This window comes from Nematolebias whitei, chromosome 11, assembly GCF_014905685.2.
Source record: "Nematolebias whitei isolate Nwh7 chromosome 11, NemWhi1, whole genome shotgun sequence".
Lineage (NCBI taxonomy): Eukaryota > Metazoa > Chordata > Actinopteri > Cyprinodontiformes > Rivulidae > Nematolebias > Nematolebias whitei.
The window spans coordinates 36,576,126-36,593,594 of record NC_056508.1 but is presented as its reverse complement, the minus strand read 5'-3'; the positions used below and the strand labels follow the sequence as shown (position 1 = coordinate 36,593,594).

Sequence of the window (17,469 nt, the reverse complement as noted above, 5' to 3'; positions counted from 1 at the left end):
TATATATATATATATATATATACACATGTAACACATTTTGATATAACATTTGTCAAAGGATCAGTTTTTTTTTTTGCGGGGGGGGGGGGGGGGGGATCTTTTGTAACATAAACTGTGTTCAATGTTGAAAAATGAATTTCGCTTGTCAGTTGGTGGAAACTGTTCTTTGTCTCCCTCTCGTGGTTTTAAAAAGAAATACTTGTTTGGTTGTTTTTTTGTTTTTTGATTTTTCCCACTGAGTCCTTTCTTAATTGTCTTCAGGGAGATGGGACTGGTATCTGCAGCATCTACAGAGGTCCATTTGCAGATGAAAACTTCAAAATGAAGCATTCAGCACCTGGTCTCCTGTCAATGGTATGTGTGTAGAGTCATGCTATTATTGTAACAATGAAAATAATGGAAAAACAAAAAAAGATCCAGTGTCTGAATCAAGAAGTGGTATAATAACGACCTCATCCCAACATACAGACAAGTTAATTTCTGGGTATATTTTAAGAGAGTCGACCTTTCCTTGGTGTGTCTTTCTAATCTGATCACTGTGTGTTGCAGGCAAACAGTGGACCGGGAACAAACGGTTGCCAGTTTTTTATTACCTGCACAAAATGTGATTGGTTAGACGGGAAGCACGTTGTTTTTGGTAAATACATCAACACTTTGAGCTTTGCCTCCTCTGTGTCAATTTGAGTTGAACTGTCACATTACTTTTTGTTTCAGGGAAAGTGGTTGATGGCCTGCTAATCATGAGGAAAATAGAGGTAAATTTTATTTCAGTGATTTTATTTTTTTTATTTTTTTTTGTCAGGACTAAATCGGTAGATTTGACAGATGTGTAGTTTATCCAAATATGTGGAGCGATCAAGGTGAATGTTCATATTTTTTAGGAGTTAGAAAAGATTTTAAACTTGTGATAAATATGTTTATGTTCTCCATTTATGTTCTACATCTGTCTTCAGAACTCACATACTGCACTTCCCAATAAGTTTTTTTTAAACAAGCAGGTTTTTAGCAGGTTTGTGGGGAGGGCTGTGGTAATCGGTGGTCAGTGATGCGGTCTTATAGTCCTGAGGCTGCAGGTTTGGACCCAGGTTGTGTCATAATAAACTATCACTAGCTCTTTCATGGGAAAATGCTCACAGTGGCGACTCCTGAAAGAGAGTACCACGACAAACGTTGGTTACGTGTTGTAACCCCAGATTCTATGAGTAAAGGCACAGCCCTTTGCTAACCTTTTTTTTTTTTTTGTACCACATAGAAAAACAAAAGTTCATCCCCTGAGCCAGATAACATTTGTTGTATTCGTTCATTTTTTCTTCACAATAGCATAGTGATCCCATTCCACTGTCTTTTTGATGTTTTTTTTTAATTGTTTCCCTACATTTGGCTGCTTTTCACATCATTTTCAGTCCAGTCCTTGTGCACTTCTCGTCTCTCTTGTTGGTCGAGCCACTTAACACTGAACTATGAATCATTCAGGCATTGCAAGGTGGCATAAAATAATAGTTGTTCATCAACCAGATGACTCATTTAGAGTTCTGTAGTGAAACTGGCAAACAAAAGATGGATTAACTCAAGGATGAACCTTTTTGGACCTGAAAGATGTATAACTGAGTTTTATTTTTCTTATTTATTTTCAATATTGTTTATCCTGCTGATCATTTTTAGGCTTGTCACTTTTTTTTTTTTGTCCTGTTCCTCATTTACTGGCACTGTTCCCAGAACAGAACATCGTCATATCTTGGCTTGATGTTCTGTGTGTATTAGCTAGGAAATATCTAGCCAGATGTTAGCTGAAGTTTTCAGTTTTCAGCTAATATCTCTGCTTCAAGATTTCTACACAGCATTATTTGTAAAGACCGCACTGACTGCAGAGAATACAACTGTTCACTGAGTTTGTAACATTGTTACAGTGTTAATCCCTTCTTTGTAAATTGATTGAAATTGTTCCTCTTGAATGAGTATGTGATTTTATCTCAGGTGTCAGGGTTAAAACTTCAGATGGACACAGTTCAGTAAGACATTTTAAGCATTTATTTAATAATAATTTAAAGCATTTGTTCCTCATCTCATATGTCTCTTCTGAAGCTTGGCCTGATACACTTTTGATGCACATCAGTGTGATGTATGAAGTGACCAAGACGGAACGAGGAGTTGACACCGTTTCACTGCAGAGAGACACAAATGAATGAAATCAGGGGTTATGACTTGATAAAAGATGCAGCTGATCGATGCAAACAATTTGTTCACTGATACTCTTGAAAGAACATTCTTTTTGAATGATAATGTATACATTTTCCATTTATTTTAAGTTTGTTTCTCTTTAAACAGAATGTTCCTACAGGACCCAACAACAAACCCAAACTCCCCATCCTCATCGCTCAGTGTGGAGAGATGTGATCCAGCTAACCGCGCTCTACATCGAGTCATGTCTTGAATGTTACTTGATGCCCATCAGCAAAGATCTATTATTTCCTGCCTTCGCTCTACAGCAGGTTGACAGACAGATGCACTGTTTATCAATTTTTGCTTACATCTCATGTTCAAAGAATTATTATTATAAGAATTTTCTTCTTCTTTCTGCACCCTTTTCATTCATTCATTTTTTTTTTCTTTTTGATGAATTCGTTTTGTTAGTTTCTTTTAAATGAATGAATAAATGAATAAAATTAAACAATATTACACTGAATATTTTTACCATCAGTCTATAAATAGCTGTTTACAGATCAGTTCTGACACCTACTGCTTGTTAATTTTGTTTGTTGTTTTCCTGTATTCAAACTGATAGTTTGTGTCTTTCCTATTAGGTTGAAGACAAATGCCGGTTTTCAAAAAATCAATAAAATTGTCTTTTTTTTAACCTTTCAATTGTTGTTTTTGGTCTAAGAAGGCGGTCTCAAATTGAAAATGCATCACACTTAAGTGTAAAAACTTTATAACATATTCATTATAATTCACATGTGTATGGTTTATGCATTTGATCAGATAGATTACTGTTTTTTGTCACAGTGATACAAAGCACATTTATCACACAATATTAACATTAGTAGAGCGGATTGTTTCTTTTTTTGTACTAACTTTTCCTTTGATCTTATGAAACCACTAAAACAAGTGTCTTTTTGTTTCCATCTTGAAGATAGATTTACCACCAGGAAATAATGCAGTTGTACTTTAAAGAGGTAGTGGGATTAATGTCCACCTTAGCCACGGAGCTAATTAGGCCACACACTCCAGTGCCAAGCAATCCTGTACTGAACTTATGGCGACCCCTTCTACCCCGGCCATTTTTACAAACCCATGCCTCCCACTTCCTTACCCCCATCTCCATGAACATCATTCATTTGGCATAAAAGAATCCTTTCAGATGGAAACTCTCTTCTTGTGGAAGCAGGAAGAAAGTTGCCTTTTTTTTAAAGGGCCCTTTCTTTGGGGACACTTTTTGGTTCTTGTTCTTGTGTGTGGGAGAGTGGAGCTTGGCCATTAACAGCATGCACTTCACATGTTGGTCTGTGCTTGTAAATGGTGCCAGTGGAGCATTAACATGACAATGTTTAGGGGAGGATTCTGCTGCTCTGTTTCAGTGGAGCTGCCAATGGGGTGCTTGTAAACTAGAGAATATAATATATATACAAAAAACGTTTTATTTTTCCTTCTTATAGTGAACTTTTTAAATTTCAAATATATTCCACGGCCAAAACTTGATGTACATTGGAATAGTAATGTATATGCATGGTTTATTTGTATTTAATAACTTTTATTTAAACAAAAGCAGGCTTGGGAGACGTGAAATAAATTAAAAATTTAAATTTAGCTTCATGTCTTAGTGAGCCAGTGCTGGTGTGTTTCTTGGTAGCAAAAAAAGTCAGCTGAAGAGTCTTGCATCGACATTTTAATTTTTAGTTTTTAATGTTTATGTCACATGGCAGCAATTGATGTGTTAGGTATAAGCTTGTGAAAGATTGAGTTAAAAAAAAAATCATCCTTTAGTGTTTTAACTGGTGAACACCTTTCCAGAAGTGTTTTACAGCAGATATACCAGTATGTGTCAAGCTGTCATATTACTGGTAGTAGGCGTGATAATACAGGTATAATCAGCTTGACCAATAATATTATCAAACACTTTGCTTTGACATTACTGACAGATGTATTAGCCAATCGAATGGCGCGTTCTTGAAAGTTACACGTTTCAACCAATGAGAAGACGAGCTGGGCGGAGCTGCGACCGGGCTCATTCCCCTGCTCAGTTGGTCGCTCTGCCCAGTTCGATCGGCAACGGGAGCGGAAAGAGGAAAGCTGAGAGCCCGAAGGCAGCAGCCCCCACCACCGCCGGCCCAGGTTACCATCTAGCACCGGGAAAAATATCAGAGAGCCGCCGCCGGCTGAAGCCATTACCAACGAGGAGTAACCATGAGCAGCGAGGCCGAGACGCAACAACCTCCACAGCCTGCTGCGGATGCGGAGAGCCCATCCAGCCCGGCAGCCGCAGCTTCCGCGGGGGATAAGAAGGTCATCGGTAAGACTGCTGGAGCAAGTTAAGACAACCGAATGTTAATGTGAAGGGATTTACCGTTGAAGGGAACGGTATGACATGATTGTTAAGCATCATTAAAACGGGATAATGGAATTTTAAGTAAAAAATAATAATAATCCTCCACATGTGCGCTAATCATTTCACATCCTCTCATGTTTGTGATATTTGAACAAAATGTACTGTATTTTGGATATTTTAAAAAAATCGCCGTGTCAAATTAATTTCTGTTATTAAACGTTAGTGTCCGTTGCTGGTTAGCTATTTTTACTCCTGCCTATTATAGACATTTTGTGTTCGATTGGTATTTATTTATCTTCCGTGGCCTGAGAATAATAAAACTTGTGGATTTTCGTATGATTGCGTCCTCCGCTCATCGGCCTCTTCCTGTGCCCGTTTGAGAGACGCCAGTCGGTCGTGACACGGTTGGAAGTCGTTAATAGCCGTTACCAGGATCGGCGTGTTTGCGTTCACATGTCGGAGACTTCGCGTTCTGGAAGTCCAACGATCACATATAATCATGAGGTAAATGACAACACGATGCTGCTTCGTAGGACCCAAGCTATGATTGTTAGCTGCTTAACCATCCCTTTGTTCGCACGAAAGAGTCTTGATCTCAACTTGGACCATTTAGTCCCAATTAAGTCGAAACGCGAACGTCCTTCCGGTGCGGTTGGACAAAACCGCCATAGGAAACGGTGATCGTTAACGCCTCCGAATATATCTGTTAATTTTGCTCAATTTTGGAACTACCAGCGTGGCCTACGTACTTGACATATCGACTGTAGCTAACGAAGCTACATTAGCCTAGCCACCTACGTGAGGCTATTTACACGGCAGAGGAGGCCGTCCAAAATGTCCGCCGTGGGATTCCTTTAATATATTTAGCCCAAAACCACAGCAACAACGGTTCACGTTTGCTACACTGCTTGATCAAATTCGATGTCATTAATGGTATTTAACGTTTAATGTTGGTTTCTGTTTGCTGGCTCTAGTCCAACCACATGGTACGAACCGTCTTAGCCTACATAGCCACGCTAAGAAGCCATGCGAGCTAACTTCTTGCTAACATATCCGTATGCTACTTTACCACGTGTGAACGCTCGCGTCCTAAAATGGAGCAGTAGGTCTGTGAGCGTGTGAACACAGCGTACTTTCTTACTCAATTATAAAACGCTTCATGAAACTTGCAGTGTTCGTGATGGTACTGAATCCTTGTATCATAACTTAGTGTGTGTTCCGTTGTGGCACACCAACAGCAGCTGACGCTAGGTTGTCTTAAGCATCAGGATCTATAAAAAGAATGACAGTTGGGAGTTAAATATAATTTCAGCATTTTTTTTGGGTGGGGGGGGGGGGGGGGCTTTGTTACTTTATAGGCTTCTCTGCTGCCTGGCATTAGGAAACATAGTTGAAGCATTTCAGTTAAATCCTAAGCTGATTAATAATAATTTTTAATTGATTCTCGTTGCAGCAACAAAAGTTCTGGGTACAGTGAAATGGTTCAACGTCAGGAATGGATATGGTTTTATCAACAGGTGAGTGCTGCTTCTCAAGGACTCCTGATTAAATACTCAATCCAATTACTGTTCGGCTTTGCTTACAGAGCTGACCAGATTAATTTTTCTGCTTGTCCTCATACTGTTGCTACCTGCAGTTAATTAATCCATACTGATTTAATTTAAGTCTGTTTGCAAAGACGATGCATTGTAAGTGAGGCTCAGCAGGATTCCTCTAACTGAATCTGTTTTTCTGTTTAGGAATGACACCAAGGAGGACGTTTTTGTACACCAGGTAAGTTGTTGGTTGTGATTATTTAATGTTGTAAAAGTTCTAAATTATTTTTCTCCTCCTCAAATCACATTCAAACTATTTCTAATTTCAGACGGCCATAAAAAAGAACAATCCGAGGAAATATCTTCGCAGTGTAGGAGATGGCGAAACTGTGGAGTTTGATGTAGTTGAAGGAGAGAAGGTACGCATTCCTTAGATTTCTAGTCGGTTTCTAAAAATATGTTCATTATGAATAATTTGAGCAAATGTTTTTTGTGCGCAGGGAGCAGAGGCAGCAAATGTCACTGGCCCCGGAGGCGTTGCAGTCCAGGGAAGTAAGTACGCTGCTGACAGGAATCGTTACAGGCGCTACCCACGAAGGAGGGGCCCTCCCCGTGGGGGAGACTACCAAGAGAACTACCAGAGTGACGAGGGTGAGCCTAGCAGCGGAGGACGTGACAAGAGCAGCAGAGAGGGGGGAGAGAACGCCCCTGAAGGAGACACGCAGCAACAGCAGCGCAGACCGACTTACCCTGGCAGACGGCGCTACCCGCCATACTTTGTAGGTAGACGCTTCGGCCGCCGGCCCCCGTACACCAACAACGCACCACGCGGAGAAATGACTGAGGTACGCCGTCACAGGGCTACTATCCTGAAACAGGCACCCAGTTGATCCTTATGAAAGTTGGAATGTTCCATTCTGTTATTTTCAACCCAATCATCTCTTCTTAACACTCACGTGGTTGTGATCAACTAATCTTGGTGTATCGGGGGTCTTACAAACATTTCTAAATAGATCCCTCATGTCAACTGACATGCTCATAAAATCTACCAGGCAAAAAAAAAAAAAAAAATATATATATATATATATATATATATATACGTTTTGGCTTAGACGTGTTGTTGACTGAATATTTTCAAGTTGGTTTGTGTCTGGAACAACAGTCAGTTCTTGTTTAATCTGTTTTACAGGGAGGTGAAGGTGACGAGAGCCAAGGTGGGCCAGACCAGGGTAACAAACCAGTGAGGCAGAACTACTACAGAGGCTTCCGACCAAGGTTCAGACCAAGGTTTGCATGTTGGCTTCATTGATGAAGTGCTGTCATAATGATGAACATTAAATCTTTGGGCTGTCTAAATTCCAAGTCCATCATAAAAAATTGTCCTTTTGCTAACGTCATCCTGCTTTTTTCTTTTAAACGCATCAAACTGCATGGCTTCAAAACTACATCCAGCCTGTGCAATTTGTATTTTGTGCAAGTTCTGTACTTCATTATTGTCATTAATATTAATATATATATATTTTATATATATATATATATATTTATGGGGGGGCTGAGATGGGGCAGAGGCAGGGCAGCCAACTCGGGACCTGAAAGTCCCAGGTTCGATCCCCAGTCATTGCACATCTCGTGATGTCTCTAAGCAGCACACCCTAATCCCCAATTGCTCCCACGGCGCCCTCAATAGCTGCCCACTGCTCCACCTGAGTGTATCCCAGGCATGATGCGTTAAATGCAGAGAACGTTTCACCATTGTATGGGAACATACAATGATACATTTATTTTATTTGTCTACTCATGGCCTTTTCTTTTTGTCTTTTCATCCTAAGGGGTCCACCCCGTCCCAGACCAGTGCAAGATGGCGAGGAGGACAAAGAGAATCAGGGTGGTGACGGTGGTCAAAACCAACAGCCCCGCCAGCGGCGTTACCGCCGCAACTACAACTACCGCCGCAGACGCACACAGTCCGATAGCAAAACAGGCCAGGAGAACAAAGAGGCCAAGACAGGAGGTGACCCATCTGCAGAGAAAACGTCCGCTCCCGAGGCCCAGCAGGGTGGGGCTGAGTAGGAAACAACCTGCCCACCGGCACCTACCATCTTTTACCATCGTCCGGGTGAGTGACTCCTCAGGCCTTCAAGTGTCTGGGTTCACCTGGTTCACCATTAGACTGTACTGGTTACACCCTAAAAGGCTTAACACTCAGATCAGGATAATTTTTCAGCTGTTCTTTACATTTGAATACATTTTAATTACTCAATGCTTGAGTAAGATGAATATGCAGCTTTCAGTACACTCATGTGTCCTTTATTCTCTTTACAGTTTTTGTTTTGTCAACAAGAAGAAACATCAAACAAGATCTGAGCAATAAAGATTTGACTTTAAGATCGTCACAAGCTTGCACCACGCATTCGACCAGATTACCACCGATTGCCTGCAGAATCTATGCAGACTTGTGTTTCTGTTCCCATTATTTTTATGTGACAGCTACAAAACATTTTGGGGAAACAACAAATGTTTTTCTAAATCTGTCCTAAGTTTTTACACCAAATGATTTTTAAAGATAAAAATTTGATATCTGGTCAGTTTGACATTTTTAAATAACTTTTTATGTATTCAAACATTTTAACAAAATGCAAGCTCAAATAAAACTCCAGAAACCAGAAGATGTGTCTAGTGTTTTATTATCGTCACATATACAGGCTGTCGACAACGACAGAATCTGGAGTTAGTTTAAAGTTTATTTTGTATCTTGGAACAAGCAAATATAACATTTTTAAACTACATTTAACATGAATAATTTTTCTGTATTTTGGTTTTAAAAAAAAAAAAAAATCACACACGCCTACTCTTTAAAACTATGAGAAATGTAACTAAGATTTAGATTCAGGCCCTCCGTTTGGCTGAAGGCTTCTTATGTTCCAGTGTTATCAGTCAGGGCTCAGCAGAACTCAGCAGTGCACTTAAAAAAACCCTGAAGAATGTGTTTCAACAGTCGACAAGGAAATATCTTTTTGTCCATCATATCCTGATAGCTTCTAGTCATTTAAACATTTGTCTCTTTGCGCAAGCGCTTCATTCTCTGTACGTTGTTCTCCATGGCGGTGGGATCAGTGATCTCTGTGGCACAGCAAGCAGGAAACCAGCCTCTCTCTCCATCCCTCATTCTCTCTCCGTAGCACCAATCTACCCAGAGCAAATTGTTAGTTTATAAAACATGCTATAATACAGAGAATGGACTCAGTGTCATAAATCTACAAATCTTCACCTTCCTCTTTCTGCAGGACGATGACCAGCTCAGCCTGTCGCAGACCGAGCTCATCGGGCTCTTTCGGCATGTAAGATTTAGTGGCCTCGTACTGTGGCAGACCTGAAACGTTCCCAAAAATGAAACCGTTTTTCTGGGCTAGTACGAAGAATGTGGACAGACTGCAAAAGTCAGTCCTGTGACACTGCTGAATAACTCCATCATTAATCGTGGCAGGCGTGCTTTAATTAAACTACAATCCACACATGTAAGGACAATCTGTTATAATAGTTACTTTTTTTTTTTTTTAAGCTAAATGCTTTTAACTTGGCCTTTACAGAAGCAAAAGGCATTACACATGATGGTTGTAGTGAGACCAGTATTTACACAAGGAGCCTGGTAACATTGTTGAAGGCTCATTTAATCCCAAGTCTCCACAAGAAAGAAAACTGACATTAGTTCTCATTTAAACTTTACATAAACTCATTAGGAAACATTTTCCCCACTTAAATTTGGAAAAAGTAATGTTCTGTATGCCAAGTGTTTATCTTACCGTCTGTGCAGTTGAAGCCACCAGACAGTTTGTGCCGTGTAAGGGCAATTATCCAACGAGCCCGGTCCACTCTGGGTAAAAGAAGTGAAAAACAATGTTTCTTCTGAAAGTTCTGGTAACATTGTGTAGTTGGAACCATGCATTTGACGACAGAGGGAGCCAAAGACAATACTTGTTCCAGGATGTGCTGGTACAAACCAGTACCTGGAATCTGCCACCAGGGAGATTTGCTCCAGTTTGCTCTCACTGTTCTTGTTCATCCGCAGTTTAAAGGAAAGGGGACTGGAGTTTTTTGTAGGTGAAGAGATCTTTCCCTCTGCCTCTTCCATTAACTCAACCTGGACGTTCTCTGTAGTGGCGTAGTCCAACACCACAAAGCTCTCCTCACTGAACAAACGAGACAGAGTTCATTAGGTGCAGAACGAAGGGACAACCAGATCATGTGGTTTGACAAGACTTTAAAAGACTTCTTGTCAGGTCACAACGATAACCTTGCGATCATTAAAATGACTTCAGTGTTGTGGGTAATTCCGTCCTCTGAGCTGACATTGTTTGGCTTCTCCCTAATTCAAAACAGACGGCCACAGTGAGTCGAGCTGACAGGCTGAACGCTACATTGAAGAATCCCAAGTATGCACGCAGCACATCCATTCTCTCCTTCCTCTGTCCCTTTTCCCTCTGCTCACATTCCCAGTGAGCAGCTGGATCTATTCAGTGTCCACAGGTCAAGAAGCAACCACAGCATTAATGCAGACATCAACCCTGCAGTTCGTAACCTTTAAAAAGCCCCCCACCTTCAGCAGATGTTTAACACTGTGAACATTTTTAATCTGCAGTAATCTGAACATTTTATTTTATTAGTTGGGTAACTTTTATACTAAAAAAATTCTGTATGGTTTTTGCAATTATGGTAAAAGTATTTCTGCATACCGTGTGCTACTTTAACAATCTAAACATTTCAAAATGTTTTACTTGATTGGGGAAAATGTGCTTTCACTCAGTAGTTTGATCTTTTTTGCATTTTTAACACATTCACAAAAAAATACACAGAAATCTCTTAAATTCCTTCAAAACATTGTTCCCTGAAATTTACTTACTTGCTCTATTTTTATATTTGTTGCTTTTAAGTTTTAGCCACCTTTTTGCTAATTGTAGTTTTTATTAGCTTTTCCCTATGCTTCTGCTACTTTTAGCATTTAGCAATAGTTTTGTGAAATTTAGCTATTAGTTGCTATTTTGCTATGATTCTGTTTTAAAATGTAATTTTTCCAATAATAAACTACGTTTCGTTCAGGGTGATTATTTAAAAACACAAAGAAGACGAGTCACAAATTACAGTAAAAGTCATTAGAGAGAACTAATATAGCACCACATTTTAAATAATCACATTTGTCTAGAAGTTATAGTTTGATATATTTTTAGGGGTGTAAATCACAAGCTTTACCACGATATGATATTATATTGATTTGTTTGTATGACGATACGATTATTCTTGATATCACAAAGTCAGTCACAATAAGATTTTGATTCTATTCAATTCACTAGTCTGCAATCGATATATTGCGATATCAAATGGCAATCTCATTTACATATAAACAAATTTACAAAAACAATTTTATTTCTGTTATTACAGGCACCAGGAATTTAAATATATATTTTTTCTTAATTAATGAAAAAAAAAAAAAAGACCTGTTCAGTATAGTCTCACATTTCTCATGTTTAAGTGGATTTTTATGACATGCCTTGGGAATTTCAAAATAAAAGTGTATTTTAAAGATGACAATATGAATCGATGTTTTAGTTTTGCCACAATATAATTGAATCATTAATCATTTAATCAATATATCGGTTTAAATCGATGCATTGTTACACCCCTAATAGATTTGGTGATTAGTTTGTGGAGCGTGAATTGACACTCACGTCTTCTTCTTGGTGACGATGAGAACGTCATTAAACAGAAACAGGTAGTAGCTTCTGTTGCTGAACGCTCTCCATATGCTGAGCTCTTCGGAGGAGATGGCGAGCTCACCACGCTTCTCCAGCCATCGTGATGATGAAATCAACGGAAAAGGCTGCGATGAAACAAAGTTGGCAAACAACTAAGACACCGTCTTCTGCATTGGATCAGGTTTTTAACTAAATGTGGGAAAATGAGCGCATATCTCTGCAGTAATTTCCAGTTTTACCTTAATTTTTCCAAAATCCATTTGTTTCTGGATCGTGTACATCTGCTCTGTCCTCTCCATCCGCCTGGCTCCATCGTTGCAGCTTGTGACCAACTGTTGAGACGATAATAACAGCGACAATAAGACTTTGGGAAAACAAATGTGGCACTAAAGAGGGTTTTGTGTGTGTCCGAGTTGCCCTCAGGATTTATACCTTGCTCATGGCATTCAGCGCCCAAACTGCAGAAAAGTACTCTGCTGTCTGTGCTTGGGTTTTCTGGCAGATTGTCTGCAAATAAATGGGTTAAAACTAATAAATAAATACTTGAAGGCAACTATAGATAATCAAACAATGATATGAACTAGACGTGCAAAATTTGGACGTCCTTTTAAAAAAAAAAACCCACTTGCATTATTGAGTGAACAGAACAGTGGCTGCTCACTTGAGTTGGGAAAATATCAAAAAACACATTCATTTATTTGGGCACACCAGATTTAACCTCTTAGGTAAATTAAGCTTTTAAGGTTTATGGCCTAAAAGCTAAATGGACGGTGATCTGCAAATTTCAAAGCTTGATAAATATTTAATGACTTGCTAATGATTCGTCCAACCACAATGCAACAAGCAGCAGTGGGTGGCTCCTGCAAGTCGTTACCTAGCGTTCATACAATTAAAGCACAAAAGAAACTGCAAGAGGACTATGAAAAAAGAACACGTGCCAGTTCATATTATGAATATCAAAACACGGTTGAGGTCAAGCTGAGATCTAAAGGGCCAAAATTATATTTTTCAAGAGCTTTGTCAGTGGGTAAAGTGTTACAACAAAGTGTCTTAATTAAAGAATGTTCAAATGAAAGCTTTGTTGTGTCTTCACATAATTATTTCCAGACATTTGCAAATGGACATCTAGGAAAGCATTTTGGGAACAGCTCTTGTGGATTAAAGTGTTGGTTTGTTTTTTCGGACAGTCCCTCTCTCGGTGGTCTTCACAGCAAGCGAACTCGCATGCAGACTTGGCAATCGTTTTTTTGTGCCAGATGCCTGTCCTGACGCAACCCACGTGTGGAGCAGAGGGTGCCTAGAGGAGCAGATTATTATTTTTAATTATTATTTTTTTATTGTACTCTATTAATTCCTAATTGGGCAATTAATTATCTGCATTTTTCCCATTGCATGTGTGAGCACACACGTGAAGCAGTGGGCTGCCATCTAAGGTGCTCGGAGAGCAGCTGGAGGGGTTAAGAGGCTTGCTCAAGGGCCCAGAGTGGGGCAAATGAGGGTGGAGGCAGGTGTGGGCGTTTCCCCTTTTCCACCCACATTTTGTTGTCAGTCCAGGAGTTGAACCGGGGTTGACGGGCGACCCTCCAATCACAGGCCCACCCTCTCTAGCGTCTGCACCACCACTCCCCAATTATAGCTATTAAATTTATAGCTTATAGATTATAGCTACAATATAATACAATTATAATATAATAATAATACATTGTAGCTACAATGTAATATTTTAGCATTAGTGATCACAGCTTTCACTAAATAAAGAGAGAAAGTTGACATTTCTCAAAGTATAGGGAACTTGTAGATTGGTTATTGATGCTGTATTAAAGGCAGGGAGCTACTTCACAGAACAGAATGGGTTCAACAGCATGAGACAATTTTTGAAGTACAGTAAACAGCAATTATTAAAAAGTACAAAATAAACAAACAAACAAAAGGGCTCTACAGCTGGATAACGAGCCTAAATACAGCCAAAAATCAAGAAGAATTGTGACGTTTAGATCTTTGGAACAAGTCTGGAAACAAAAAAAGGGTCTAAAATAAAAAATTAAAATAAAAAAAACTAGCTTCTTTAAAGTAATGCATACTTCAATCTCTCTTGTGTAAATGTTCTTTTAGGGACTTTTCTTTTTGGTACTTTAAAATTGAAAAAGATGGAAACTAAATGTTTGCATAACTGAATAGTTTATAAAAAAAAGCTGCAAAAATGATGACTAGGGGAGCCAAACCTTTTGAATAGCGCTGGTTATGACCGTACAACACCATCAGGTGCTTTTAAATGTTCATCAATAAACAATTGTTACTATATGCACACTTTGTTGTTAAATAAATGTTTTGTTTAGCTGCAATAAAGAAAGGATTTAAAACTGACATCCAGCAGCAGTGGTAGTCTGGTCACCCTCTGCATGGGCAGGATAAGGAACGAGATCATGGGGAGGCCTCCGCATTCGCCGGTCGACTCAATTTGCTTCAGAGTCTCTTTGAATGAAACGTTACTGTTCCTAGGAGACAGAGAAGGAGAGAAGCTCAGCTCATCCCATCGTGCTGCTGCAGAAACGTGTCAGCTCGATGGAGTATATTCTGCCTCTCACAACAGCTTCTGGAGCGTCCTCTGCTGAAAGGTCTCATTGGAGCAGTAGACGATGTAGGGCTCAAAATTGTGCGCAGCATAGTTCTGGACGATGTCGCTGATGTCTCGGATCAGCAGCTGCTCATTGTGACGTTGTTCCAGGTCCTGAAAAAAACTGCAAATCCAGCAAGAGTGGGAGGTTAATAATGAGGTGAAACAACTGTTTCTTCTCCTCCCACGGCCTGAACACATCTGTGTATAAGTATGCACAAATCATTGTATGCATATTTTGATTTTTATATTCAGAGAGAGATGCAGTTATCTAATTTCATCCGGGAACTTTCCAACAAACACTCGTGTGAATGTTAGATTTCTGTTTGAGTGCATTAACATAAAACATGAGTCATGTTTCTCATAGAATATTTTCACAGCTGTTGTGTCACTGGAATTAATCATTTCTGAGTCTTTATAACTGCTGCAACTAAAGAAAAACAAATATTATAAACAAATCCAGAGCTATTTTACTTTAGTAACAGATATACAGGGTGGCACTGTGGTGCAGTGGTTAGAACTGTCGCCTCTTAGCCGTGGGCCTTTCTGGGTGCAGTCGTTTGTCCAGTTTGTCTCTATGTGTCCCTGTGATGGACGGTGACCTGTCCAGGATGTCCCCCGCCTCTTGCACAGTGACTGCTGGGGATAGGCACCAACTCCCCACAACCCGTAGAGAAGTGGAAGAAAATATATTCACAATTCTCTCTGCAAAAAAAAACTTACCTTTAAAAAACCCCCCCAAAAAAAACAGATTCAACTACGGTAAATAAATGACTCAATCTTGACCTTTTAAACAAAAATGTGTAAAATGACACCTAAAATCACAGCCCCACCCAGGACCCAGGCGATTTGACACACAGAAACTGAAAACCAGACAGGTTTGTCACTAAAAACTTAATATATTGTGTCCTCTCGTTTCACAAATCCTGTTTTCCATTCTCAAGCTTGAAAGAGAGAAAGGGAACTACTTCGCTCTCTGCGTTTTGTATTTGTGTTCAAAAAGAAGCCTAAAGCAACGAACAAAGGGCACTTTTGAAAACATTATTGTCATAAAGCCCAGGAATACCAAGAAGTGCAGCAAGGCAGCAGAACCAGTTTGGCGTACTTGTTTTAACATGTAATGAAGCTTACTGAAGAATTGCTAGGGGCAAATATTTTGCCTGACACTTTAAATCAACTTTTTTCTCACCTGAGACCACATATCAGACAGGAAACATAAAATAGAAAGCACACAGCTCTATTTTGAGCAGGCAAAGTAGGTTTTAGTCTTCTTTACTCTCTGATTGCAACATAAATCTCTGCTCAACATCTCAGACCAACTGGTATTTCAACTGATTCTTCCATCAGTCAACAAGAGTAAACACACGAGTAAGAACAACGACAAAAAGGTGTACATTTTGTACAAAACTGAGGAAAAAATGCCAATCGCACTTGTATTTTATCACAACCCAATTCTGAAAAAGTTAGGATGATGTGTAAAATATAAATAAAAACAGAAAGCAATCATTTGCGAATGTCATAAACCCATATTTATCCACAATGAAGGGCTACATTTCCCACAGTGAAGCACCCCTTTTCTTTTAAAAACAGCATTTAGGAACGGAGGAGACCAGTTTAGCATTGTCTTGATGAAATATGCCAGTTATTTACTGAAAAATGGCTGTCTGGGAGCAAATATTCTAAAATCCGTTTATATTTTTCTGCATTAATGTGCCTTTCCAGATGTGTAAGCTGCCCCATGATATAGGCACTAATGCACCCCCATACCACCAGCGAGGCAGGGTGTTAAACTGCACTGGCTGGATGATAAGAATTTCAAATTTTGATTTGTCTGACCACAAAAAATTTTACTTTGCCTTTGTTCATTTTGAATTTAGCTTTGACCGAGAGAAGACGACAGTGTTTCTGGATAGTGTTCAAATTAGGGATGCACAATATTGGATTTTTGGCCGATGCCCGATACCAATACCGATATTTTTTCCCTTTACAGTGACTACATAGCTTTCTCTGCTGTGGAATTAAAATACTACATTATTCTGTATGGTCTTTGCCAATTTGGCCTGCTACCAATGCAGATACCAAAAAAGGGGGCTGAAAATGATGCAACACTTCAACTTGAATTATGTTTAATGTCACATTTATTTATCACATTTATTTATGATATTTACTCTCTCTAACACAATGACAACACTCCAACAGTGCAAATTTGTAAATGTTCACATATCTAAACTCAAAGGCACGCGTGACGTCATAATGTTGTGCTGGCGCTGCAGGCATCCTTGTCACTGGGTTATCATACAAAAACAGCACCTTTTATACTGGGGAGTTATTTTAATGTAATGGTTGATGTCTGATATTTAACTTTAACACTAATATCAGCCATGCCGATAATACCGTGCATCCCTAGTTTCGTTGGATCATCCTGATTGTGCAAATGGCTTTACAGACGTTTCTTTCTGCGTTTACTTTCATTTTGTAGGATTTTTAATCTCCCATTTCAAATATTGCATTTGTTTGCTTAAATTTATAATGGAAGAAAAATAAGTTCGACTTTATCACCCCGTTTTTCTATAAACGTCCTTCAGAGAAGTTGTCTCTTTCTCTCCTTTCATTTCTTTCTGCCACACTCTCTTTCATCATTTCTCTTGTGAGATAAAGAAAAGTACTTCCTTATACACAACACATACTCCAAGTGCTATACATTGCTTGAGATCTTGGCTCAAAACGTCAGCATTACCTGTTGCAATCAACCCTGTTTCTGTTAGCAAAATATCTGAGCATGAGATTGCGTATAATGTCATTTTCAAGGTTTGAACAACATGGCTACAACAGTCGTTTAACAATAAAAGATCTTAGTCTGTTATAAGGAGAACTAATTGCGGGCCCCAAGCTACTGCAGCTAGCTGTGGGCCTCAGGCCTCATCTCGGACCCCAGGTCCACCACCAGCCTATGCTGCCCCCTGGCTCGGACCTCCCTCAAAAGCGGCAACTCACATTATCAATAAATCAAGGAAATGTGAATTAAGTTTT

The 17,469-nt window shown here is 39.4% G+C and overlaps 3 protein-coding genes across 6 annotated transcripts in view; 2 read left to right on the top strand and 1 right to left on the bottom strand.

Annotated features, from left to right (window-relative positions):
• ppih (peptidylprolyl isomerase H (cyclophilin H)) overlaps window positions 1–2,475 on the top strand; it is a 34,428-nt gene extending 31,953 nt beyond the window's left edge. Inside the window, exons 6-9 of the mRNA XM_037684290.1 lie at window positions 262–354; window positions 550–637; window positions 715–755; window positions 2,326–2,475. Coding sequence (XP_037540218.1) covers window positions 262–354; window positions 550–637; window positions 715–755; window positions 2,326–2,394 — 291 coding nt within the window. The 3' untranslated portion in view covers window positions 2,395–2,475. The remainder of the gene's footprint in view (window positions 1–261; window positions 355–549; window positions 638–714; window positions 756–2,325) is intronic.
• A 1,758-nt stretch (window positions 2,476–4,233) lies between these two features.
• On the top strand, window positions 4,234–8,744 carry ybx1 (Y box binding protein 1). 4 transcript variants are annotated; one of them, XM_037684939.1, is made up of 8 exons: window positions 4,234–4,507; window positions 5,997–6,060; window positions 6,283–6,316; window positions 6,408–6,497; window positions 6,579–6,857; window positions 7,268–7,353; window positions 7,908–8,194; window positions 8,401–8,744. In XM_037684939.1, the coding sequence occupies exons 1-7, from the start codon at window positions 4,402–4,404 to the stop codon at window positions 8,146–8,148; spliced, it is 900 nt and encodes a 299-aa protein (XP_037540867.1). In that variant the 5' UTR covers window positions 4,234–4,401; the 3' UTR covers window positions 8,149–8,194; window positions 8,401–8,744. The 4 variants fall into 4 exon arrangements, with proteins under 4 accessions (XP_037540867.1, XP_037540866.1, XP_037540865.1 ...); XM_037684938.1 differs by having other exon boundaries at window positions 7,268–7,365; XM_037684937.1 differs by having other exon boundaries at window positions 6,579–6,923.
• A 144-nt stretch (window positions 8,745–8,888) lies between these two features.
• Window positions 8,889–17,469, bottom strand: part of arhgef16 (Rho guanine nucleotide exchange factor (GEF) 16) — a 14,507-nt gene continuing 5,926 nt past the window's right edge. The window contains exons 7-15 of the mRNA XM_037684934.1: window positions 14,411–14,563; window positions 14,191–14,320; window positions 12,258–12,332; window positions 12,065–12,157; window positions 11,799–11,950; window positions 10,083–10,265; window positions 9,879–9,949; window positions 9,347–9,448; window positions 8,889–9,264 (exon numbers count right to left, since the gene is read on the bottom strand). Coding sequence (XP_037540862.1) covers window positions 9,125–9,264; window positions 9,347–9,448; window positions 9,879–9,949; window positions 10,083–10,265; window positions 11,799–11,950; window positions 12,065–12,157; window positions 12,258–12,332; window positions 14,191–14,320; window positions 14,411–14,563 — 1,099 coding nt within the window. The 3' untranslated portion in view covers window positions 8,889–9,124. The remainder of the gene's footprint in view (window positions 9,265–9,346; window positions 9,449–9,878; window positions 9,950–10,082; window positions 10,266–11,798; window positions 11,951–12,064; window positions 12,158–12,257; window positions 12,333–14,190; window positions 14,321–14,410; window positions 14,564–17,469) is intronic.